The sequence below is a fragment of the Protopterus annectens genome, chromosome 8.part0 (assembly GCF_019279795.1).
Source record: "Protopterus annectens isolate FY-2018-M chromosome 8.part0, PAN1.0, whole genome shotgun sequence".
In the NCBI taxonomy this organism is placed as follows: Eukaryota; Metazoa; Chordata; order Ceratodontiformes; family Protopteridae; genus Protopterus; species Protopterus annectens.
This window is the reverse complement of record NC_056741.1, coordinates 1,933,279,518-1,933,305,927: the sequence shown is the minus strand read 5'-3', so window position 1 is coordinate 1,933,305,927 and position 26,410 is coordinate 1,933,279,518. Positions and strand designations below refer to the sequence as shown.

At 37.0% G+C, this 26,410-nt stretch overlaps 1 protein-coding gene across 3 annotated transcripts in view; it reads left to right on the top strand.

The window, feature by feature from the left end:
• Positions 1-26,410, top strand: part of LOC122809736 (capping protein, Arp2/3 and myosin-I linker protein 2-like) — a 1,549,910-nt gene that overhangs the window by 465,978 nt on the left and 1,057,522 nt on the right. For all 3 annotated transcript variants that reach the window (XM_044081444.1, XM_044081445.1, XM_044081446.1), the window contains exon 2: positions 16,848-16,969. In XM_044081444.1, the coding sequence (XP_043937379.1) occupies positions 16,890-16,969 (80 nt within the window). In that variant the 5' untranslated portion in view covers positions 16,848-16,889. The remainder of the gene's footprint in view (positions 1-16,847; positions 16,970-26,410) is intronic.

Sequence of the window (26,410 nt, the reverse complement as noted above, 5' to 3'; positions counted from 1 at the left end):
AGTTATACAGAAAATGTAAGTTATAGGAGTAAATTGCAATGCAAGCACACATTTTTTTTTTTATCAATTTTTTTGGTCTCACATTGGGATGCAGCACAACGCACCCAATATTTGCAGTGAGACAGATACTTGAAAAGAAGCTAGAGATGAGGAGAGAGTCCAACTGGGCATTTCTAGATTGGGAGAAAGCATATGGCAAGGTCCCAAGAAAGGTGATCTGGGAAGTACTGCGGTGATTTGAAGTCTCAGAAACGTTTTGTAGGATTAGTTAGGCTATGTACAAGGACCCTATGACTCAAGTACGAACACTGTTCGGCCTCACAGAAGGGTTTCCAGTAGGAGTGGCTGTACACCAGGGTTCAGCTCTGAGCCCACTGCTGTTCATACTGGTGATGGACTACATTAGCAAACAGACCAGAGGGGACAGATCAACAAAGTTGTTGTATGCAGACAATGTGGCATTTCAGGCAGACTCTGAGCAAGAACTTCAGCAAAGGATAGGAGAATGGAATGCAAAACTGAAGGCACATGGGATGAAACTAAGCACAAATAGGACAATGGTATTGGCAGCAAACTGGGGAAAACAGAAGACGCTGAGAATAGAGACAGAAGGGAAGACAGTGGAACAGGTAAACAGCTGCAAGTATCTGGGAGGGGTGGTTGAGGCGACAGGAAGTCTGAATGAAGAGGTCAAAGCTAGAATCAGAGGGGCTGCAGCCAACTGGCATAGAGTGTCAGGTGTAGTCTATGACAGAAGAATGCCAAAGAAGCTGAAAAGTAAGGTGTGCAGGATGGTGCAACCAGTACTACTGTATGGTACAGAAACATGGACAGTAAAGGCAGAAAAGTTGAAGAAGCTAGAGGTGATGGAAATTAAGTGCCTGAGAAGAGTGGTAAGATGCACACTGTGGTTCAGACAAAGAAATGAGGACATAAGAGCAGAAGCCAAAGTAGCTCCAATTGCAGAAAAGATCAAAGAGACCAGATTATGGTGGTTTGGACATGTGCAGAAAAGTAGAAGACAATCTGGTGAGGAAGATTTGAGACAGACAGGAAGAAGGTCAGAGAAGTGAGGATGTTCAGCAAAGAGGTGGATGGATTGTATGAAAGATCTGTGACATTCAGGCATAAGTGTTAAAGAAGGCAGGAGTGTGGCACCGAACTGAGAGAGTTGGCGACAGTTAACATGATACCCTGACCCCATGTAGAAAAAATGGGAAAAGGGGGGCTGATGATGATGATACAAAAGTCATTAGATTTATTAAGCTTTGATTATGAAAACAGTTTTAAGTGTATTCATGTAGTCGTTATAAAAATATAGATATTCTGGAGTTGCCTAATTTAATTACTAGGTAAGAGTTCTATATAGATAACTTCCAAAAGAAACTGCATGCTACTTTCTCTGAGAGCAACCCTATTCTATACCCCCTTGCATGGGGTCTTTATCCCTTAGCCAGTTTTATCTAAATTGTGAAACCTGGAGGATATTGCTTACAAATTAAACACCTTTTAAGCTTGGAAACTATTGGCTGAGTGGTTATCCACTCCAAATTCTAAGGACCTTAATTGAGATCCTTGGAATAGTGGATTTAAAAGTGAGAACTGGGGCAAAATATATTTAACCAAATCAAGGTAGCGGTATTCTGTAGTGTTCTCCCTATACAAAGTTAAACAGGCTCAAGAGTGTGTGCGCGCGCGTGCATGTGTCTGTGTGTGTGTGTAAAATATATATCAAGGCTGTGGGAGGATGCAGTAAAGCCTTCAGAAGTAAAAATGCTTTTTTTTGGTTGAGCTGTAGTTTATTTTAAAAAGTATCAGGATTTTCAAAATCAACTCTTACATATTCAATGATCACTGTAATACGTGGCAGTGAACAGTAGTTCAGCCATCCAGCAAATAAATCATGAAAGGCCAAGAAGCATTAATTGACTTGCTGCAGTGCTCTGTAAGCTACCATGCAAGGTCTGACTACTAATACTATACTAAGTTGTGGCCCAAAATGGATCCCTGATGTCATTCTTTTTACCTTAAAATAAATACAATTATACACTTTAATACCTTTTACCTAGGACAAATCAAAACAATGGGCAGTCAATGTAGACATCCGCTCATTAATTCCTTGCTGGATTTTATAAATTTGATGTTTTTCTGACCACAGAGAGGGAGTCTACATTTTAACTTATTTATTCTTGAGTAATATAATTTCTACTCACTTTATTTTTAATGGGTTCCATAGTTTTCTCTGTTAGAAGCAATTGGTTTAAATTCACAAAGGAGTGCATTATTTGTTCTGTGAAGTGTAATTCCTGCAGAAAGCAATAAAAGTAATATATTTGTTCATGCTCCTAAAATAAATCCTTGTATTTAAAAATTGGATTCCTTGGCTTGTTTTATTATTATATTATTCTAGATTAGATTATTAACCCCACCGTGAATATCAGGCTGAGCTGAAAACAACTGCAAAAAAGCAAACCAAATTGGGAAATGTGTATCCAGGGATGTAGCATCCATGAATTAGGAAGATGATAATACCACAAACCACAACTAGTGTTCTGTATAACAACTTTGGATACCTTATAAGGAGAAACAGTTCACATTGCAGGAAGAAGTGTAATGGAAGCAGGATGGTGTGGGTGAAAAGAAGATGGTGTATGAAAAGCTTGACTTTCTGTAATTGAAAAAAATAGAAATGGGGACAGGATGTGGCTACAGAGGTCTTCAGAGGAGGTGCTTGATGTAAATAGGTCAGACAGGGAGGACAAAGTGGGTGAGTGGGATAGTACCTCTTAAATTTAGGGAATCCAGTTCATTATGGATAGTAGTAGCAATTTCTTCATACAGGATGTGGTAGACAGGAGGTTTACTTCTGGAAGTATTTATATTCTCCAATTTTATTGTAGATATATTAGAAAAAAAGAAATAGAATCCTTATTAGAATACAGTCTGGTGATGTACAATTTGGGGCAGACAAGCTTGAACCACGGTTCATTGAATATGAGCTATATTACAACACCCCACGCCTTATTTATAACGTATCCATTTCTAATCATGCCTGTTATTTGAATATCAATAAAACCACTTCCTAAAGAATCCAAATGCAGTGCAGCTTCCAGTTTCCACTAAATGTGTATCTTACAGCTCTATGCAGAGTACTAGGAAAACATCATATATTACTAGTTGTCTGAATACATTCAGTAAATGCACTGTATAACCCAGAAATCAACATGGTTTCTGGACTGACTAGAGTAATATTTCCAACTGGACTTGTACTGATGATGCGTTATTAAGAATGATCAAGCAATCTTATCAGGATCTGTATTTAGGACATAAGCAAAGAGAGTGATTTAGTAAATCTTACCTTACTTTAGGATGCCCTTTTTGCTATAAAGTGTAGGCCAAAAGCCTCACTTTGGCATAATGATTGTCTCTTGCAGATACTTCCACGTTATTATTATAAATTTTCTCTATAAATCAGTCAGTCCTCACTGAAATAGCCTTCCATGGCTCAGTCCTTGCACATCTCCTATATCAACAAATTGCTCTCAGACCTGCCATGCCTTTTTATCCTGCAATACACCTATGGTCAACTAAAGATCTTGTCTCCCTTACTCCGTAGAAAAAAACTTGAAAGATATCTGAAAATGGTAACATTCTGCCTCCAAAATAGGAAGCTAATAATAATAACAGTGGTAAATGATGCTACTCAGTTATCATGAGAGATAATTTTGAGGTAGGTCATTTAAATAGTATATATAGTTAGTATTGTTTGTAAGTTTAAGTACAAAGTTTGTTTATTGTTTAATATTTTGTGCATGTACAGTTGAAATCATAATGCACAAATGGAAATTATATGAAATGTGATGCATACAATGATTTTTTTTTACAAATGAATAATTATTTTATCTTTACTGTTAAAATCAATAAAACAAATGAATGGTGATTTTTGGAACTAAGCAAAAGCTTGCATTAATTCCAAAAGGATGGCACAGTAAAGACAATAATTCATAACCCAATGAAATAGCCAAAATCTTCAAATACATATGTCTGTGGCTTGAGCCAAACCTAATGTTTAACTTCCTCATCCATAATGACCACACATGACTAAAATAAACAAGTTCCTTTTCTGGTTATAGATGGGCTGGTTCTCATTTCTTGTTTCCAGTAGGTATATCTGCTGTTAGTAAAAGAATACTTCTTGCTTAGCTAGAATGTGACTTTTGCCCATTATTTCCTCAGCATTAAAAATAAAATGTCCACTTACTTCACTTTAATCTAGTACCAAATCTGTGCATTTTTTAATCCGGTGTGAATGTCACTGCTCTGTAGTAACAAAAGCAAAATGGCATCCAGTTAATCAGAGGTCAGAGGTCAGACCTCTTGCTAAGGTTACTTTTCTTCATACTACTAACATTGTATTTCTTATTCTGTTTATGTAGAAAATTCATACTTAGAAAGTTTACGATCTAGAAGATTCATACTTACAAAGTTTACTTAAAACCTGCAGTCCGTTTTCAGTAATGCTCCAAATCTAGATGTTCCAAATAACAAACTCCACTGCAGTCACCATAGTTACTTTTTGTTAGCACCATATCTATGGAAGACATTACCACCACCTTTTAAAATGTCTGATCTCACTCAAACTTCCATAAGACTTGTAAATCTTCTCTTATAACTTCTCTCATAACAGAAACACAATGTAAAAGCTTCAGACATGATGATATCTAACTTAAAAATTCACATTCCCCTTAAGATACTCTTAGCTTAAATTTTCCTTTATTCCCCTGGCACACTCAATGGCTTTTTTCCAAATGGTTGCCAGTCAGGTAATATAAATAATTAAGTATAACTAATACTACTTCCCCTTTTTTATTTATTTTTTTTTAATTTTACTTCAGTGTAGATAATTCTAATCTGAATGCAGGTTTAGCCTGTTATTTTGACTTTATTGTAAATAGTATTTTTCTTGCAGTTTTGTAATGGTCTTCTGTTTTCCAGTATCACAAAAATAATATACTAAGTTCTTTGTCATTATACTTAACTGAACTGAATGTATTTATGTATAATATGCATGTATAAATAAATACTATTTTCTCTGTCATTGTGATGCAACTGAGTCATGCTGCTACTGCACTTAAATCAGCTTTGCAGTAATATTCTGTTATGAGTACATGCTGTCAAGCTAAGCCTAAAATTGGTCCACTCAGATCAGTGCTTTATTTGGTAAACAAATTAAATTAAGTAAATACGTTAGGAGGTCGAATTCAAGCTAAAATCTGCTATTCATGTATGGTCTCCTTTAGTGCTGCTTGTTCAAGTAAGATGATTACGGATTTGTAATTGTGGCGGGTGAACATTTGTATGTTTTTCCAATAAAAAGATTAATGTGTCTTCCTGTTAACAATTAGACTTGTAGACAGTTAGAAGCTTCTGCATTAAATATGTTATTTCTGTTTACTAATCTCTTCATACATTTTTTTTAAATAAAAGGCCCTATCTCCAGTACTTAGATCTGACCTATTTACAACCACTTAGTACACAGACACTGTCAGCTTGATGGCAGGGGGCATATTGTTGGAAAGGGGATAAGATAAAGCAATGAAAGGGACCAGGGATGTGATTGGCATCCCCATATCAAGTATGCAGCGTATATCAGCATTAGGATTTCTGGGTTGATATCCAGAACTGGGTATTCAGATCAGTAACAAACTTTGTTTCCTCCTGTGTGAGGAACAGACTCTTTGTCCAAATCAATGAAGCCATTATAACTTTTGTAGGACAAGCATATATCATACAGTTATGCTTACAATAATTTTTCCCAGTCCTATTTGAAAGGTTAATCACTTTCTTAGTAAGTAATATTTATATACAGTATACAATATAACCCAGTGCACTATGGAACTCTCACTTTATGTGACAGAAACTTTGGCCTTTCTGTTTAAAACCCTTCTAATCTTTGTTTATTTTCTTTTCACTTTGCCTTCACAGTTAAGACCAGCTGTATCTCTCCTGCTTTACATCCGTGCGTACTGTTTGTTGCATGGTACCATTACTGAGATTTGATGCTGTAGCTTGGAATTAGCCACTTGAAGGGAAAATGTGTAGCATTTTGTCAGTGAATACAAATATGATACAATATATTAACAGTAACATATGGAATAGTAATATTGTCTACTGACAGAATTAATTTTAATTTGTTTAAATTATAAAAGGTGTATATATATATATATATATATAGAGAGAGAGAGAGAGAGAGAGGTGTAAGCAAAGGTCTGATAAATAGAGAAAATGTATGAGAGAGGCAGTGGTCAGTACATACAGCATAGCTGGACCTGGCCAAGGAAAGGAAAATGGGTAGCAAGTGGTGTGCCACAAGCATCCATGTTGGACCCCATTCCTATTTGGCATCTGTTTCTCAGATTTTCAGGCCTGTACTCCAGATCTATGATTATCTGTTTGCAAACCCCTGTAAATTGTGAGATGTTGTTCAAACTTCCTCTGACCCACAATTGCTCCAATATGCATTAGTGCAAGGACAGTGGTCTCAAATTAAATCTAAAAAAATGTAATATAGTTAATTTAGGTAAACAAAACATTTTCCTATGCAGTATAGGTGACACACTACCCCAATCAGACACTGTTGTAATGGATGTAGACACTATTGTTGATTTATCTTTTGATTAATGTCACCACAGTATTTTTGTAAACCCTTCTACCTGTCTTATCTAATTTCCAAAGGTGTCTCCTCTAGATCCAAAGAAATCCTCTTCATTCATATCTCATCACACCTATTATTAAATATAATGCTTCTTTTAGCATGTGTTTGTCTAAACATATCATGCAACATGAGAGATATCACAGATTCCAAACTAAAAAGATCAGTGGACTTAAAAATCTTAATTTATCTGAACAAACTGTCAGTCTTATCTCATAACTCAATTTCTTATCTGTTCCTCCATGGGGATCATGGGCAGTCTCAAATTCTCTCCTGATCTATCTTGCTTTGCTGTCTTTGAAGCTGGAGAGAACTTTGGATTATATGTTTTGGCAAGGCTTGTAATCAATTTGCAGACTGATTGCCTAGTACTTAATTATGAACATATAAAGCTGGCATTTATCTGAAGTTGGTAACTTAGCACTGTTTTGAATCTGTATATCTACAATAACTTCAGTAAATCATGTAGTTTAGGAACATGAGTCGGAGCCTGTAGTAATAGCTGAAGAACTTTGTTAAAATCTACATAAGGGCTCATTAGCCATACAAAGGAAGTACAGTTGGGTATATATTCACCAAGAATGATACCATGGTATAAAGAAAAAATGATCACTTTCAACAATTGGCTAAGTTTCTGGTGTCATTCAAAGGGGATCCAGTGTCTGTCCACTGGGATGATATGCTCGACAAGCTACACTGCCTCGCTAAAGATGGCTTACACCTGTCACGCTTAGGCTTTCGAATACTGGCCAAGGCTCTTGCCACCCTCATAGTGCCTTTTTTAGGCAAGGCTGAAAAGACAATCCCACTGCTGTAGACAGCACAAGTAACAAAAATCTGAGGGTAATGCTATTCAATGCCAGAAGTCTAAACCTCAAAATGCATGCACTCAAGGCACTCCTCAGTATGGAGAAAATCAATATATGTGCAGTAACAGAAACCTGGTTTAAGGCTCCCGAGAGCACCCTAGCGCTACCAGGCTACAACTCATACCATACATTTCAGCCACAGAATCCAGACTGAAATACAAAAGGGGGGGAGTATCCCTATTCATCAAGGATACCCACACCTCCAGGTTAGTGGCACAGCACGATGCTTCAGAGATCATCCACACGCAACTAACAATGGGCAAAACTGCAATGCAAATTGTAGCTTGCTACAGATCACCCACCATGTCTAAGGACCCCATTCCACATTTCTGGAAACACTGGGAGACATAAAGTTCCTACCTACCAAACACCCTAATATTGGGTGATTTCAACTACCCAACCATTAACTGGGAGAACTACTCAAGTACTAACTCCCTTGCCCAACATTTCCTAGAATTTATAAACTCAAACACCCTGGAACAACTGGTCAACATTCCCACCAGAGGTGACAACATATTGGACCTGGTCATCACCAACATGAGCGACTGGTATTCCACACCGGAGGTCAGATTCTCGCTGGTTAGATCTGATCATAAGCAAATCACTTTGGATATCTACATTCTGCCCCCACCCCTGGACAAGAAAACCACTGTGAAAAACTTCAAAAGCAAACTTCACATTACTTAAGACCAATGTGGAAAGTTTCAAAGCCCCCATGCTAAAGGATAATGCTGTCCAAGCTGCAAAATTCTTTACTAATGCATTCCATGGGCACCTACAAGAATGCATGGATCATGCTATCCCAAGCAAAAGCAAGACTCACTCCTCCAAGAAAAGGAAACCAGTCTGGTGGACCCCTTTCATAAACAAGCTATACAATAGAAGGAGGAAACTAGTACAGAAAAGAGTAAAATCCCAAGAAGGGAAGACATCCCTGATCAGTATCAGCAACAAACTACGATCCCTCATAAAATCGTCCAAGATGAGCTACGAAAGAAAAATTGCCAAGGACTCCAAAGATAACCACAAGGCATTCTTTAGCTATGTCAAGAATCTAAGTGGCAATGCTCAGATCTGCTCGGAGTTAGTGCAGAATGGCACAAAATACACTCAACCAACCGATATTAAAAAACGCAAATCCAAACTAGCAAAACCAAAACAAGAAAAGAAAACGAGCAGGCAATGGAATATCCAACTGTTTATTGTATGTAAGTGCTTTCACTGAACAAAATACTTCAGCTTCTTCAGACAAGTAAAAGCTATTCACTGCCCAGTTTAAAAACCTAACACAAACCTGCTGAGTCAGTGGGCTGGGCCAGCCCAAGTCACAAACCTGCTGAGTCAGTGGGCTGGGCCATCCCAAGTACACGATGCCATGCAGCATTAAACATTTAAAGCAACATTGACTAATTAAACCATTTTGCCCAAATGATAGTCTCAGGCATCTAAAAAAGATAATAGAAAAGTTTACCATTTCCAACCCAAGACAAAAAATAAATACAAATACAATTGGGATGGTAAATGATGCTTAAAAATAGGCTATTGTTATATAAAAAATAAAAAAATAATAATAATAAAAAAAGTGTGTACTATGTAAATGTGTAGCATAGAAATATATTATGTTATGTTATTAAATTGTTACATTATGTTAATGTAAAAAAAACAACATGTAAATACATCATACAAGACTCGTGCGCCCTGCCTTGTGGTGTTATACATGTAAAAACATATAAAACCATAGAAAGTCTTACTCATAAACAAATATAAAAAGAAGAAAAGTCAGTTAGATATTTTAAACATTTTTGTGTGAAACAAACAAGCTGCCACCCCTATCTTGTCAGGGCTTTAAGCTTCAACAAGCTCTTGATAGATAAGGCTTCATTTAACCCTGGAAAAGTGTAAGCAGCAGTTGCAATTTGCCATTCCACTTCAGCCTCTTCTAATTTCAGTATCCAGGGCCCCCCTCTTTTGTTATGTTCTACTTGTTGTAAAACCACAAATAAGAAATTGTGACTTGGGAAAATAAGGGTGTGTCTGGCTAAAGCACTAGTACTAGTTTTTTTCATAATGCTGTACTTGTGCTCATAAAGCCTCTGTTTTAATTTCCTCTCTGTTTTCCCGATATAAAATGCTTTGCAACCATCACAGAAAGCTCCATAAACAACCCCTAGAGAATCACCGTTGTATCTATCATGGATGTAATATACTTTATTTCTGATTTTTACTCTGTCAGTTAATTTAATGAACTTGCATAGATGACATCTCCCACATTTTCTGTCATGCCTGTATTAAATTTAGAAGTCCTTTTCGGCCTTTCAACCAAACCTTTCAGGTTTATGCCCCTCCTAAAAGTTAATTGGGGTGTCAAACCTAAAGAACTTCTAAGGTGGAGATCTTCCGAAATAAATGCCCAGTTCTTGTTGACAATTTCTCTAACGACTCTAGAGTCAAGTGAGTAACCGATATTGCCAACATCCTGGCAGACAGGTTCAGTGCAAACTTCACCCCCTTCTCACCCCCAAAAGGGCCCATAACCATACCAGAAGAATGTAGAGCCCCTTAATCTCACAGACACTCAGGTTAAAACAGGCCATTCCAAAGCCAAAAACACAGCATCAATGGGACCGGACGGTGTCCCAGGCTGCATCCTACACGAGCTCAAAGACGAATTAACCCCTCACCTAAACACACTGTTCAAACTCAGCCTCTCTGCAGGCTACGTACCCATAGAGTGGCGCACAGCAACGGTTATTCTGCTCCACAAAGGTGGAGCCACAACAGACCGTGGGAACCATTGCCCTATAAGCCTGACTAGCTTGGTCTGCAAGGCTATGGAGTGCATCATCATGGAACTCATTAACAGAGACATTGGGAACCTCTAAACACTGGACCCTACCCATTTCGGCTTTGTTAAGAGCAGATCATGCCTCTTAAACCTGGTGGACTTCTTTGAGACAGTTACCAAGGCTATAGACAAGGGAAAGGTGATACTAACACCCTACCTAGACCTTGCAAAGGCCTTCAACACCATTCCCTATTCTAGTATTAAAGCCAAGCTCACCAGCCTGAACTTAAACCCCTATGTCACAAGATGGGTTGCCAATTGGCTCATGGACAGAACCCACATGATGAGAGTTGCAGGAGCTAGGTCTGACTCTAAATCGGTTACAAGTGGAGTTCCCTAGGGCTCAGTCCTAGGACCCCTCCTGTTCGGCATATACTTCCCAGAGGTGTAGGCAAGCACAGGAGGACTATGGCTGACCAAGTTCACAGACGACTGCAAACTAGGGGCTATAATTGACTCTCCAGCTGACACAGACATTCTCCAAAAGGTTCTCACTGAGACCAATACCTGGTGTCAAAATCATGGCCTCAAGCTAAATGCCAAAAAGTGCATAGTCATCCCCTTTGGAAAAAACAAAGTACCCACAAACTACCACATAGGTGGTAGTCCCCTAAATATGGAAAATGTAATAAGGGGTCTGGGGACCCAAGTAGATAGTAATCTCTCCTTTGATAATCACGTTGCCAAAGTGGTTAGATAATCCTTCTGTGTGGCCCACCTAATCACAAAAGGGTTTGCATCCAGATCAAAAGAGGTCATTGTGCCCCTCTACTCATCAATCATCAGACCCATCATAGAGTACAACGCCCCATTTGGGATGTACCTTACAAGACACCTGCAACAGCTGGAAATACCACAGAAGTACCTCACCAAGAGGATCACTGGCCTCAGATGCCCTATGCAGCTCGACTGAAGAAACTCCAGCTGTACTCAGTTGCATACCGCCTACTCAGAGGTGATCTCTGTCTGACATACAAGGCCATGTCCAACCCAGAATTGATGGACATGCTCCACCTAAAGAAAACCTTATCCCCTCGAGCCACATGCTGTAGGGATCTAAACCTCACCACAACAATAAATAGGACATGCTGGAGGGATAGATTCCTGTCCCAAAGACTTCCCATGCTTTGGAACAAGATTCCAGTCTACATTAGGCAGAGCTCCTCGCTAACACTCTTCAAGAGAAACCTTGATGAGTGGATGGGAAACATAAAGTTTACCCTGGGGATCACTTCAGTGGCTCTGCTGGACAGAGGCACAGGGAACTAATCTAAGGGGGTGGCAAAAGCCAACACATTCTGGCTAGACTCATAAACGCCTTTGGGCAGATAGCCTAGTACCTATCTATGAACCTATATATATATATATATATATATATATATATATATATATATATATATATATATATATATATATATATATATATTTTGGTAGCCTGTATAGTACTGAAATAACTAGATTGTCAGTTTAGAAAAACGTTCACTTTGGCTTGTGAAGAAAAACCTAAAATGAATAATCAGTGCATGTTCTACAGTAGAGAGTCGATTATCTGAACGTCGATTATCCAAAACGTCAGTTATCAGAACCAGCCTTCCAACGTTTTTGTGCAGGAAAAAATCATGAAGTCTGAATATGTAAACATTATACGTATTTGCTTGTGCATGCTTTTTGAGCTTGTAGCCAACTCATGTGTGAAAAATATTCTTTATTGTCCACTGGATTGGCTGAATGGTTGAAAAGTGTATTCCTGCATGCAGAAAAAAACAAGATTTTACAAGTTTTTTACCCTATTCAATTATATGTTTGATTATCCGAACATTTTGATAATCCAAACTACTCTAGGTCCCAATTAGTTTGGATAATCGACTGTCTACTGTAGTTATAACAGCAGTAGTAACAATTTTAACATTTGAGAGACACTGTCCTGTAGGCAGTGGTCATGTTGCAAGTTTATTATATGAGAATGTTAACATAAAATTGATGTTTATTTTGTAGTTGTTGCTCTAGTTTTTGGGCTGTATAAAATAATGTAACTGTAGCTTTTATTGTGTATGAAAACAGAAAAATATAAAATTCAAGTCTTTACTGACAAAACCCCGTGCAAATCTTCAAATCTTGTGGCGTTTCGGGTAGCAGCCTTATCAGTCTAGTTTACTTTCAATTTCTATAATAAGATAAGAGGCCATGTTAATGTTAAATTTAGAACTCCTGACTGAGAAGGTCTGAATAGTGAAATTGATCATAACTGTTTATTTTAGGTCAACGTTTTAGATATTGTTTCTACTTTGGATGTAGAAGATAATTTGTTACTGAATGTTCATAATTACTTCTGTGCTGTTTTATGCCTGACCGAGAGGTGATATTAAAGACAATTCACAGTGTTTGGTTTTACTGTCTTGAGGGCTGTTGGTTAACATACTATGAGATCTGGAGATTCTGCACATAACTTTGCAAATATAAACTGGAATGCACTAATAAAGACTTAAAAAGTGAAAATTCTTGGGCATTCCGAAGCCTTGTAGATGAAACACTGGTATGTCCTTAAGGGGTCATTTGCATATGTATCATTGGCCTCTGGTTCAGGAGCTGGGACATACTGGGAGTATATTATGTGTGTGTGTGTGTGTGTCTGTGAGTGTGTGTGTGTGTGTGGGGGGGTCACATGTGCGTGCTTGTGTGTGTGTAAAACAAAACTCAGAAAGCCAGGCCCCCTTACTCCCCATGCACTCTGTCCCCACTGAAGTGCCTCTGCCTTAGTAGTCTCTCTAATGTAACCCTCTTCATAAAAAGCCCATCTAGATCACCTGTCATAGCCATTACAATACAAATGGTTTGAAATAACCCTGCCTATATTAGGACTCCCCAGTATTGAACTGTTTCTCAGTGTTGCTGGAATACCTTGTAGTAATTCACATCTTCTTACATTGTCTTAACTCAACGTGTACAAAACATACCTTTCATTCAGCCCTATATACAAACTTGCTTTTCTCATTGTAAACACTTACCCGAACAGTTTTGTTCTAGCCTTGATTATAAAGCATATAAACTTGATTAAATATGCTGACATGTCTCTGTTAACATTGTTGACTAAATGTTTTAAATAATGTAAAGTAAGAATATGTATGTTATTTTTGGAATTATGAAGCTCAGTGTTTATTGAAATACATTGACATTTGTTAATTGTGCTATCACTGTGTGACAATACAAGTATCATTTGTTTCATTAGCTGACAAGTATAAGGACTTTATCATACATATTAAGTGCTGTTTTTGTACTTTTCTGTATTTCTTTCTATAATATTTTTATGTCTTGGACTTAGCCCATCAACAGCAATAAAATAATTTTATGTTATTTTGCTGGACTAATTTCTGTATTGCATTCAATTTATATCATGTTCTATATGTTACTGCCTTGTAGCTTGGGTTATGGCTGAAAGGTTTTCTTGGACCCAGTCAGGGAAGTGAATGAATGATAAATAATTAAATGTTCTGCGACTCTACCCCAGGCAGTCCTCTCAACTGTACAGATTTTCGCAGAATGTCCAGATTTTTGTCTCATATTTTTGGTCCATTGTTAATAAAATTTTGGTTTTCTGTCAAATTAGTGGAAAATCATTAACAATTGAACTTAGAAAATAAGGACAGACATTTGAGTTTCAGACTTCATATCTTTCAGAAAATTCATGCTAATGCAAAATCTGTTATTCTATCAACTTCCTAAGTTTGTAGGAGCAAAATTTAAAAATTGTATTTTTGGGTCTTTGTTCCACTTTTATTTATAGCTTTGTCCAGATTTCTTGCTCTAAGAGGCTGAGAGGTATGACCCCAGGTCTTGACTGAAAAGAAAAATGTTCTTTGGACCAGCTCACTACCTGGTTAATAAAAGATAAATATGAATGAGTTACATTTTTACATGTATTATCCCACCTCAACTTTCATAACTTTCCCAACTATTACCTCACTGTCCAGTACTTTGATGAAGAATGTTTCAAAAGATACATCAATCAGTAAACTATTATTCCCATAAAAGGTTTTGATGAAGTGTTAATCACATTCTGTGAATCAGTGAATTGTCCTGCTTCCCAATTTCTTACTACATTCTCACAGGTGTGTCATATATATTTGTTTACTGACGGATTCTTGCTTTTTTGATTATTTCTGCTACTATAACAGATAACTTGTAATACTTATTTTAACTTAAAGCTATGCAAACATGATGTATTTGTTAACTAAACAGGTAATTATTGAGCACATTGTTTATCACCATATTTTTCCTACCAGTCTACTTTGATTTGCATGTTGACAACAATTTGGTTTGGTTTCTGTTGGTGCCCACTGCCTGTGGGTGGCATTCATGTTAAGAGATGTCCTAGGGAACTTTAATAATCTTTTTATCTGTGGGCGCTGCATTGATGATTTTTTTTTGTTCCAGTTTGATGGTTTTGCACCAGTTTTGCTTAATTCTGTAGTTGTGCGAGATCTCAAGAGGGGTGGTGCATAACCATCATGGTGGTCTTCTTGCTTCCTGCTTGCTTGTCCTGTCATCCATTGTTGTTGAACGGCCCTTTTAATGATTCCTTGATGACCTGCTTCAGATTTTCATTTTGTGTAACACCTTGTAGTCCTACAACAGCTTTTCCTCTGTGATTGCTAGATAGTTTTTTTTAGTTTGAACAACTTTTTCATAACTTGTTGATGTTTAGCTGAAATGCCCAAACTATGTTGGATGGCTGACTATTGTTTACTGTCCATGCTTACTCTGTATTTATAGTTATATACTAGCTTACCATTATCAGTAGTCCAACTTTGTAACAATATGGAAGTGTTGCTTTAGAAACATCCCATAATTTCAATGATAAACACTGAGTTTAAATGTAATATTTAATATTCATGGTCTGATTTATATTTATTTTGTCTCTCAGCCATGTTGAGATGCCATAATAATATTCTAAGTTATATAACTGTGAAGCAGAGTTCCTCCCTAACCCAATTCAAGTGCCCAATTCAAGTGCAACTTGGACAATTGCACAGGAAACTGGAAATTCATCCCTGGTTTGGCACCTGTGTCTCTAATAGACACAGGTAATCTGTAAATGGTTCATCTCCCAGGCCCACGCTTATACTTATCAACAGTATCAGAACTTATCAGAGATTTGGGATGCATGGCTAGGCTTAAAAAGGCCCTTGTGGTCATTAGCCTAGTAATCACCTATGAGCCTATAACATCTTCTGACTCTTCATCAGCATTTTAACTGAGTGTTGTTTCTAATGTCTCCATCTTGGAATGTCGACTCTCAAAATGCGAAGTGCTGACACAGAAAAAAGTCTGAAAATACAGATGAGCAAATATCAAACATTGCTGTTCTCCTTTAAACTTGATTTTTTCCCCCTGGCACAACCCCCCTGGTATATGCTAACTCAGAGATTGCCATACTTTAGAGAAGAGGGAATATCCCAAGAAGTGGCAATCTCAGTCTTAGTATGCATAAATCTGTTTTTTTGGCCATTCAGTCCCCATGTTTCGATCTCCTGACCTTTCAAATGGTTAACTTGCTGTCTGTAGCTCTATCATTGTAATCACTTTTATGAGATCACTATTAGCAAACTGTACTTAGTCTGTATTTTGATGTGCTTGAGTTTCTGCAGAATTTCTTAAATGGTTTTCTGTAATTGTCTTATTTTGTTTACTCTGTTTATTGTATTTTTTCATAGTATTTTATGTCCTGCAGTTTCTCATCACTTACATTTGTTTCCTATAGTTTTGTCTCCTGTTTTAGTGTTGTAATATACTTGTACTTAAGCACGTGAATAAACTTGAACTTAATTGTTTAGTGTCATGTTTTCTGTTTCTATTTGTGTATAAGTTTATCATCACAAATTCAGCATGGAGAATAGAGGTGATAGTGTTGTACGGCTCAAATTTCTTGGCCTATAAAATGAAGAAAGTGGTAAAGGCAGAGGAAACAGAAAATTATCAAGTAATTTCTTTGCAGTATGTATGATATTTTAAAAAAATGGGACATGAAATGCTAGTAGACATTAGTAAAATGCACATTTTAATAAGTGGGTAGAGTGGTTACTTCCTATAACTTGCAGGGGACTTTGAACATTTTATGCCTATTATATTCTAGATGCTGGGAAACTGTTGGCTGGTGAGAGAGAGGTCTGTATTGATGTCCTGGGTTTGAAGTGTTCTGTTGGGATAATAGGAGAGTCGATAGAATCATTTGGGAGATTCTGATAAGGTAGAAAATTAACACTCGTTCAAAGACTTGCACACCTTAAATCTGTATTGGCTGATCTCCATAAATACATTTGTTCATCTTTTTTCCCCGAGGCAATATTCAGCTGTGATTCTAAATTTTGCTATATAAAATTAACTTCTCAGTGAGTTAATGTTCAATATGTTTCTTCTTTTGCAGGTTATCATAGAAACGGACAGATTCTCCTACGCATTCATACTCATGTCATTGGAAGATTTAGAGCAAGTAGTTAACCATGTCACTGCTTCACTTAAGAAAATTTTTCCAGATTACTCACCTGGGTATGCATTTTTTAATTTAATTTAATTCGATACAGTACATTAATGTGTTTAGCTAATCTGTAGTTTGCTACCAGGATGAAATATTTTCTGCATCTGCAGCACTGGACTTTATTTTTCAACACCACCTTCTGAAATCTGTAAAACAATTACTCTTCTTTCTTTAGAACCGTGCTACATTCATATTAGAAATGCTGTTTTACTAAATGGCTTTAGAAAAACATTGTAAAATGTTTTTAGGATATAAAGAATGTCTCATTTGGATTTACATCTTGCAAGTGATAATGCACAAGCAGTAAGATGTTTTCTGCAAGGAAAGAGTGATATTATAAAACTAACATTTGTTAGCAATATTCTTGTATTGCTGGGTAATGTTATGTAGCTCAGACATTTACATTGCAATATTAACACGTTTTGGGAGTATTGTGTGATGTTCTTAAAAAATAGAGACTGAAACAAGTGATATGCAAAAGTACATACAATATTTCAACAATGGAATTGCTTAAAATTCATGCAAATATAAAGAATAATTTTCCTAGTTTTATATGCATGTGCAACTAGGTGCCCACATGTACATGTGTGAGTCCACATGTAAGCATTTGCGTAAGTGTATAAGCATGGATATCTGTGTATATGTATCTGAATGTGAGAGTACTTGTGTGTTTAGTGTGTGTATGTATGTGTATCTTTGTGCATACACAGATTTACACATGCATGCGCAAATGTTTGTAAATGCATGCATGTATATTTAACCTAATTATTACAATGCAAAACTAGATGATTTCTGATACCCAATAGGAAGTAAGATGGTATTTGTATAGTTTTTATTGATTTATTCAGCCAGTCATTCATTATCTTGCAACATACTTAATCCAGTTCAGGGTAACTGGGAGCTTGAGTCTCTCCTGGCACTTAGTGGACACTAATGTTGAACAGATCACCAACCTATTGCTAGATGCTTCCGTATGCATATATACAAACATACACTCTCCCTCTCTCTCATGCGAGCTCGTTGTCTCAAAAAAAAAATGCAGTGAATTCCACATGGATGAAAATCAGAATTTTAATGAATGGCTGAATTGAATTTGTCTTTTTTAATTAAGTTTTCCTTTTAATTGTGCATAAAATCCCTTGCTACAGGTAACTAAATAAGCAGTATTCTACAGTACTGCCTTGCCTTCCATAGGGAAACACAGCTTTTAGTTACTGGCTGCAATGCCATTTGTGGTCTCTTCTTTCAAATAATTTGACTGTGTTGTTTTTTAAATGAATATAGGAAAACATGTCTCACTTCAGTATTTTATGGCTGCATGAATACATTTCAGAATGTAACTGCACAGCACTCAAAAATGCAAACAGTTAATTGTGACTTCAAAATTTAAGAAAAAAATGAGCATCTCTCCAACAGTATAAAAGCAAAGCTCTCTTGCATGGCCTGTTCTGAGAGTCTGTACCTCACATCCCTAATAATATCGTTTTTTTTATATATTTTTTTTATTGATACCATTAACAGCTAACAAAAGCCAACCACAACCCCCCCCCAAAAAAAAACACTACCTTAAACCACAAATAATGAAACATGTTTCTCTCTCGAGCCTATCTCAAAATTCTACATAAAGTCTGTCCTTCTAAAACTTAAACCTTGCTTTCCCTCTGCTGACAATCTACTCCCCAACACTTTCTCAAACTAGCAGCTAACACTATTGCCTATACAGTCTCAATACCTATTAAGAGATCTGTTAAAGAAGCTCCTATACCCAACATCTGGACGTCTTTTTACATGATTCCCATTCACAAAGGTGGCAACTCCACTGACCCCCTCCAATTATAGACCCATTGCAGTACTATCCCTACTATCCAAAAATTCTAAAAAAATGCATACATGCTTGCAAAGGCTTTCGACACAATACCCCACTCGGGTATTGTAGAAAAACTTACCAGCTTAAATGTAAACCCATATGTCACAAGATGGGTTGCAAACTGGCTTAAGGACAGAACCCACAGGGTTAGAGTTGCTGGCGCTGTGTCAGACTCCAAGCCGGTCACAAGTGGTGTCCCACAGGGCTCGGTCCTTGGCCCCCTATTGTTTGGCATCTACTTCTCAGAAGTACAGGCCAACATGGGAGGACTTTGGCTGACAAAGTTTGCAGATGACTGCAAACTGGGCGCCATAGTGGAAAGTGCATCGGACACTGATATCCTTCAGAAGGGACTCACGGAAACAGATAGCTGGTGCCAGAGCCATGGCCTGAAGTTAAACGCCAAAAATGTATAGTCATACCCTTCGGGAAAAACAAGGTAACCCCAAGCTACCATATAGGTGGCAATCCACTAAGCACAGAAGAGGTTATCAGGGACCTGGGGACCCAGGTTGACAGTGGCCTTTCTTTTGACACTCACATTGCTAAAGTGGTTAGAAAGACCTTCTACATTGCCCACCTGATCATGAAGGGATTCACATCCAGATCTAGTGAGGTCATTGTTCCCTGTACTCTTCACTTATCAGACCAATGATCGAGTACAATGCCCCATTTGGGATGTATCTCACCCGACATCTGCAGCAATTGGAGAGACCCCAAAAGTTCCTCACCAAAAGGATAAAGGGACTCCAAAATCTGTCATATGCTGCCAGATTGAAGAAACTCCAGCTCTATTCAGTCGCATACCGTCTGCTCAGAGGTGACATGTGCCTGACATACAAGGCCATGTCCAACCCGGAATTAATGGACATGCTCCACCTCAAAAATCCAAATCCACCAAAACCACTAGAGCAAGCGACTTAAACCTTAGCACGGATATAAATAGGACGTGCTGGAGGGATAGATTTATCACTCAGAGACTCCCTATGCTGTGGAATAAAATCCCGGTCCATGTGAGGCAGAGCACCTCGCTGACTCTGTTCAAGAGAAATCTAGACCTGTGGATGGGAGATCGTAGGTTTACCCCGGGAATCATCTCTGGGTCACTGCTGGACAGAGGCACAACAAACTAATGGGCACAGTATTTTTTCATATAAGGGGTGGCGTAAGCCACAATAATTTGGGCTAGGCTTATAAATGCCTTAGGGCAGATAGCCTAGTATAAACCTATGAACCTATGAACCTATAACCAGATACTGAAATTCCTCATCCACAGTAACCTTCTGACTCCTACCCAACATGGATTTCGACCAAACTACAGTACCTCTACATCCCTTCTGTCCTTTATTCACACTATTGCTAAAGTTAGAGATAACAACTAACTGGTCTGATGTCTGTTCTTAGACCTTTCGAAAGCATTTGACTTGGTAATGCACCCCAAACTACCAAACAAACTGGCTAACTTAAATCTTTCCACCTGAACTCTCTCTTGGTTCTCCAGCTATTTTACAGACAAACTACAATCAGTCAAATGGGAGTCTTCTTGTTCTGCTTTTTTACCCATACACACTGGCGTTCCCCAGGGCTCTATCCTGGGACCCCTTCTTTTTAACATTTTTACCAATGACCTCCATTCTTCCACTACCCTCTCTACCCTCATACAATATGCAGATGACTCTACTCTGATCACATCCTCAGACTCGATCTCACAACTTCAGACAGTTACACAACAATCTTTCCTTTCAGTTGAAAGCTGGCTAAATGAAAATCAGCTTATTCTGAATCCTAAAAAAGCAAAACTCCTTCTCTTTCTCACCACGGCCAGTGATTACCTTAGCTGTCCTTTTCCATCTCTTCCCTAAATAAAACCGTCATTAACACTGAAACTCAAGAAAAAATTACTAGGAATTACAATGGGCGACCAACTAAAATTTGACTTGCACATCCAGCAATCAATTAAGAAAACTAATCAAAAACTTGGTTTTCTATATCGCAACAAAAAATTATCTTCCAATCCAGACTCTCCCTGGCCCAAGCCTATCTACTTCCTAGCCTCCTCTATGGAGCCCCAGGTCTTAACAACCTTCAGTTCTGCCTGCTGTCCAAACTGGAACAAACTTAAAATAAAATCGCAAAATTTGCAACTAACTTATCTATTTCCACCCACCTTTGCCTTGCTTTTAATAAGCTACACTGGATTGGACTTCCCCATCATCTCAAATTATCTCAACTCCATATAACCCACTTCCTTCTAAATAAACCCACTGCTTGTCCCTCTCTCCTAGCTAGTCACTTACTATACCCCTTCCTGTCCCTTATGCAATACTGAGAAATTCCTTCTCCAAACTTACAGGTCCAGAATGAAAACTGGCAATCTTTTATATAAATCCTCCATAACAAAATTCTGGAACAACCTCCCTGCCAATTTACATAGCTTACACACACTGACAGCTTTAAAAAAGAACTAAAAATCTTTCTCCAGGCAACTTGGTTTTGCCCCTGATTCTATCATCTGTCTTTCCCACTTTTGAGCAGTAAGTTTTCTGGCTCTGCTCTATTTAGATAATGCTATAGAACTATATAATCTATACGGAATGCATCATGCTTACCTCATTATAATTACTTGTTTATTATTATGTTTCTTTTTTTTTTCACACTTTTACAAAGCTGTGCTATCTTACTATGAATGTATACTGTGGAATTGTCTTTGTTGCTTTTTGTGAAACCTATTACTGTAAAATTGTAATTATTTTTCTTGGAACGTTTCTCCTTGGGTCTCCATAGAAAATGGGCTTGTGCTCAGTTGGACCAACCCGGTTAACAAATGTGAAATAAATAAAATAATTAATAAATGTATAATGTATGCATCAACACACACACACACACACACACACACACACACTACCCACACACACAGACACACACTACACACACACTGACACACACACAGACACACACTACCCACACACACAGACACACACTACACACACACTGACACACACACAGACACACACTACACACACACACACACACACACACACACACACACACACACACACACACACACACACACACACACACACACACACACACCTGTGTGTGTGTGTGTGTGTGTGTGTGTGTGTGTGTGTGTGTGTGAGTGTATATGTATATATATATATATATATATGAGTCACCTTTCATTAATTGAATTTACACTTGCCTGAACCACTAAACATCGAACCGACTTCACCGAAACCTTATTATTGTGAATCAGTGGATCACCAATAGGCCAATAAATTTCAGAGCCTTAATGACAGCACTAATATGAAGTGTTTTTTATTAGCATAACAATCATAAAAATACATTGAAGGACTAAAAGTACTGTGTTTGTATGGAGATGTATATATAAACAGTAATATCCAAAAGTGATTGGTTACTTACAAATTTCCTCATTATTTCAGTTGGAGGATTGAGAATGGCATTGTAGGAGTGGAGATATTCACTTCCTGATTAAAAAGCATTACTTGATTGGTCCAAATAAATTAAAGCATTTTATAATTGGGTAAAACAAAATTACGTCAGTTAATTTGATTATTTAAATAACAGGAAAAAAAATGTTCACCTTTATTCTGAAGACGTTTTGTTTGTATCAAATAAAGAATGAAAGCGTTTAATTTGAAATATTCAAGTGTTTAAGTTTCATTCCTTATCATTCCGTTTTTTGACCTCTCATTTGTTGTTGGATTATTTTATTGGTCTAAGCTTGTTTTAAGTTTTTGAAGTCCGTTATAGCTACTGGAGTGTTGGAAGAATCTTTTACTCAAGGTGATAATTTGGACCTATGTATCCATCCATTTCCAGACAAGATGGTGGATTTAATGCAGGCGTTAACTACAGCTGTTCCCAGTATTTGTGGAATACTTGAAGTATTTAAAACCATTAAACAAAACGGAAGAGGTGGTTCCGTACAGAGAAGGAATTTGAGTTCTCAAGTGGTATCGGGGGAAAATGTTCCAGCTAGTTTGGCCTATCTCAGCTATCCATTCAGGTACTATGAACATTTTTAAAAATGTGATTTTAAGCCACCTAGATAATGGTGATAATTCTACATCTGGTGGTTTTAACAAAAAGAAGGACAAAGACCCAGTCAATTTGTATGGACACGGTAGAAAGGACATTGACAAGCTTGAACACGTTGTTATTAAATACAGTTCTTGGCAATATGAAGTTATGTATTTAGAGGAATGTGTATGACCAGTCATTGTTCTGAAAAGGTTAAGAATTTTTAAATTCCCCAATGGAGTCATTCAGGGGCATGTATTATACCAAGATTTAGTCAAATTGTTTAATGAAAGAGGAATCATAGTGTGAAACTTGCTAATTGTGGATGATAAAAGGAAGATAGAAGTCTTGAAAGAAGAAATTATAACACTTGATGAAAATTTTAAAAGTGTTTATTCCAGTTTTCATGTTCGATATCAAGATATAAATAAAAAAATGGAAAGACACACCAACATTATTATTCATAGAAAGAAGAACAAACTTAAAAGGGATAATTTAACTTATCAGAATGGAGAGGGTTATCCCATCAGAGCAACTTATGTTGGGCATGATAATAACACAGCTAAAATATATTATGCAACACAAATGCTGACTTCATCTTCTACAGAGTCTGGTCCGATATCTCAAGGACTGACACAAAATGTAAGTCATGTTGGAACTGTCAGCCATACCAACAATGACTCTTCAAATCCAACCACCTGTTCTCTCTCTGGCCCCTTATTTAGTACATCCATGTGGATCAGTCAGAACTCTCAGATGGCCTGGGGGGGGGGGGGCTAGTGTAAAGCAAAGTACAAAACAAAGGGAAGAGGAACAACAGAAAGAAGAACAAATGAAATTCAAGATGGAAGTATTAAATCTGAGTGATATTGAACTTAATTCTGACCATCGACTAGTTTTGGACAAAGGTTTTTCTTTCATTCCAACTAGGACAGCTAGTATAACCAACACTATCATTGATCTTAAGTTATATGTTCATGAGCTGAATTTACACTACATTTTGGAACACATTGCTAGTGTGAAAACAAATGTTAATGCACCACACAGAAAAAGTATTTATATTCCTCCTTTACAAAATACTTTAAAGGTCTTCCAAGATCAATGTGAAGATGAAATTCGAACAAAAATAGGTAAAAAAACTAAAATTTATAATTTAACAGCTGCTGAAAGAAAAGACCTTTGTGATTTAAGTTTGAATAGGAATATTAGAATTATGAGGGCTGACAAGGGAGTACAATGGTAGTCATGAATTATGAAGACTACATTAAGGCCATTTGCATCCTGTTGGCAGACATCAAATGTTATGAAGAGATTAACATGGAATTTGTCAGAAGCCAGTTTGTTGACATAGACAATATGTTAAACAAACTTCTTTTTCAGGGAGATTTGGATTTGGGCACATTTAAAAATATGCAAGTGGAATTCCCTAAGATGTCTCAACAGTTTGGGATTCCTAAGATCCATAAAGACAGAGAAAAGCCTCCCTTTAGACCTGTAGTGGCTGTGGACCACTACAAAACCAAACTAATCTCTGTGTATCTGGACTGTATATATATTGAATATTGTTGTTCAAGCTTCAGATTATTTGAGAGAATCATGGCATTTACTTTAATTACCCTGGGATTTTTATGCATCAGGACAATGGGTTTTTGCATCTTTGGATGTAGTTTCCCTTTATACTTCTATTGACCAGCACAATGGCATTGAGGCTGTAAGGAAATATTTAACTATTAAAAGTAACTTAGACAGCAGAGTGGTCAATACCATTTGTGAATTATCAAGTCTGGTGCTTAGAAACCATTTTTTTATGTTTGCTGAGAAACTATATCAACAAAAAAGTGGAGTTGTTATGGGGGCAAGAATTGCCCCCCCCCCGTTTGTTATTCTTGTAATGTCACTTTGGGAACTTGAACATTTTAAGCCACATCTCCTCTTTTTACGACTTTTTTTATCACAGATGCATTGATGATTTGTTGTTTGTGTGGGAAGATTGTCTAGATGACTTTGATCATTTTCTTAATGATTTAGACAACATAACCTCTTATTTTTGCTTTACAAAAGTTGGATTTGGGACTCACATTAACTTTTTGGACATTTCCATAGTGCACAGTGATGAGGACAGTGGTATTACAAGTAGAATCTTTCATAAGAATACTTTTGTTAATCAATATCTGCATAAATCTAGTCTTTATCCACTTCATGTGAAAAGAGGGCTAGTCAAGGGACAGTTTATTTGTCTTATTTATTACTGTTATTACTAGTGAAGAAAAAGTGTTTCACAATGAATGCCTTTTATTGCAAAATCTCTTCCTGGACAGAGGTTACGATTTAGATTGGTTAAAGAAAATTGAAGGAGAAGTTTCATTGCTTAGGTCTACCACAGCTAAACCACTCCTTAAGAAGCATGAAGTTGATTCTCTATTGGATGGAGTTTATACTGTCATCTAGTCAGAAAAGAGAATTGTCAGATACCAGGAAGTGTTTCCTTTACCGATAACTGTGGATGTGAATATGATCAGGTCTATTCTAAAAGGAAATTGAAAAAATTATATCTGGTAACCAAGACCTGACTAAAGTTATTGGTAACCACCCAGTCTTCACATATTAAAGAGTTGAAAACATTAAATCACTTCTTGAAAAGAACAGAAAAGTGGAGATCAGGGTGGATAGCAGGTTGGGTACATATAGATGTGACAAATGTAAGCAATGCCACTTTGTTAACAATGTTCACAGTGTTTATTTGATAGCTAAAGACACCGTGTTACATTCCAAAGGTAGATACAACTGTCAGACATGTGGGGTAGTATATCTAGCACCTTGTGAGTCATGTCCCTGTTTTTATATAGGGAAGACTATTAGAATGTTCAAATGGAGAATTTATGAACATATTTTGGTGATCAGACATAAAGATGACAGTAACACTTTGGCAATGCATTCAGATGTTTGTATGCTTGTACATATTTTAAGAAATTCACTTTTTTGTGTTAGATTCTGTAGATATTACTGAATTTAGTGGAAACTTCATAGTTAAAATTGAATACTTGGAAAATTGGCAAATTAAACTGAAGGCCGATAAATTTCCGGGCCTTAATGACACACTAATATTAAGTGTTTTTTGTTAGCACAGCGGTCATAAAAATACATTTAAGGACTGAAAGTACCGTGTTTGTATGGAAATGTATATACAGACAATATTTAAAAGTTATCAGTTACTTACAAATTTCCTCATTATTTTAATTGGAGGATTGAGAATGGTATTGCAGGAGTGGAGATGGTCACTTCCTGATTATAAAGCATTACTTCATTGTTCCAAATTGTCTAAAGCATTTAATAATTGGTTAAAACAGGATTACATCAGCTAATTTGATTTTTTTAAATGAGGAAAATGTTTTTGCACCTTTATTCTGAAGAAGTTATGTTTGTATCAAATAAAGAATGAAAATGCGTAATTTTAAACATTCATGAATTTTAAGTTTCTTTCCTCAACATTCCATTTTTTGACCTCTTGTTTGTTGATATATTATTTTATTGGTCTAAGCCT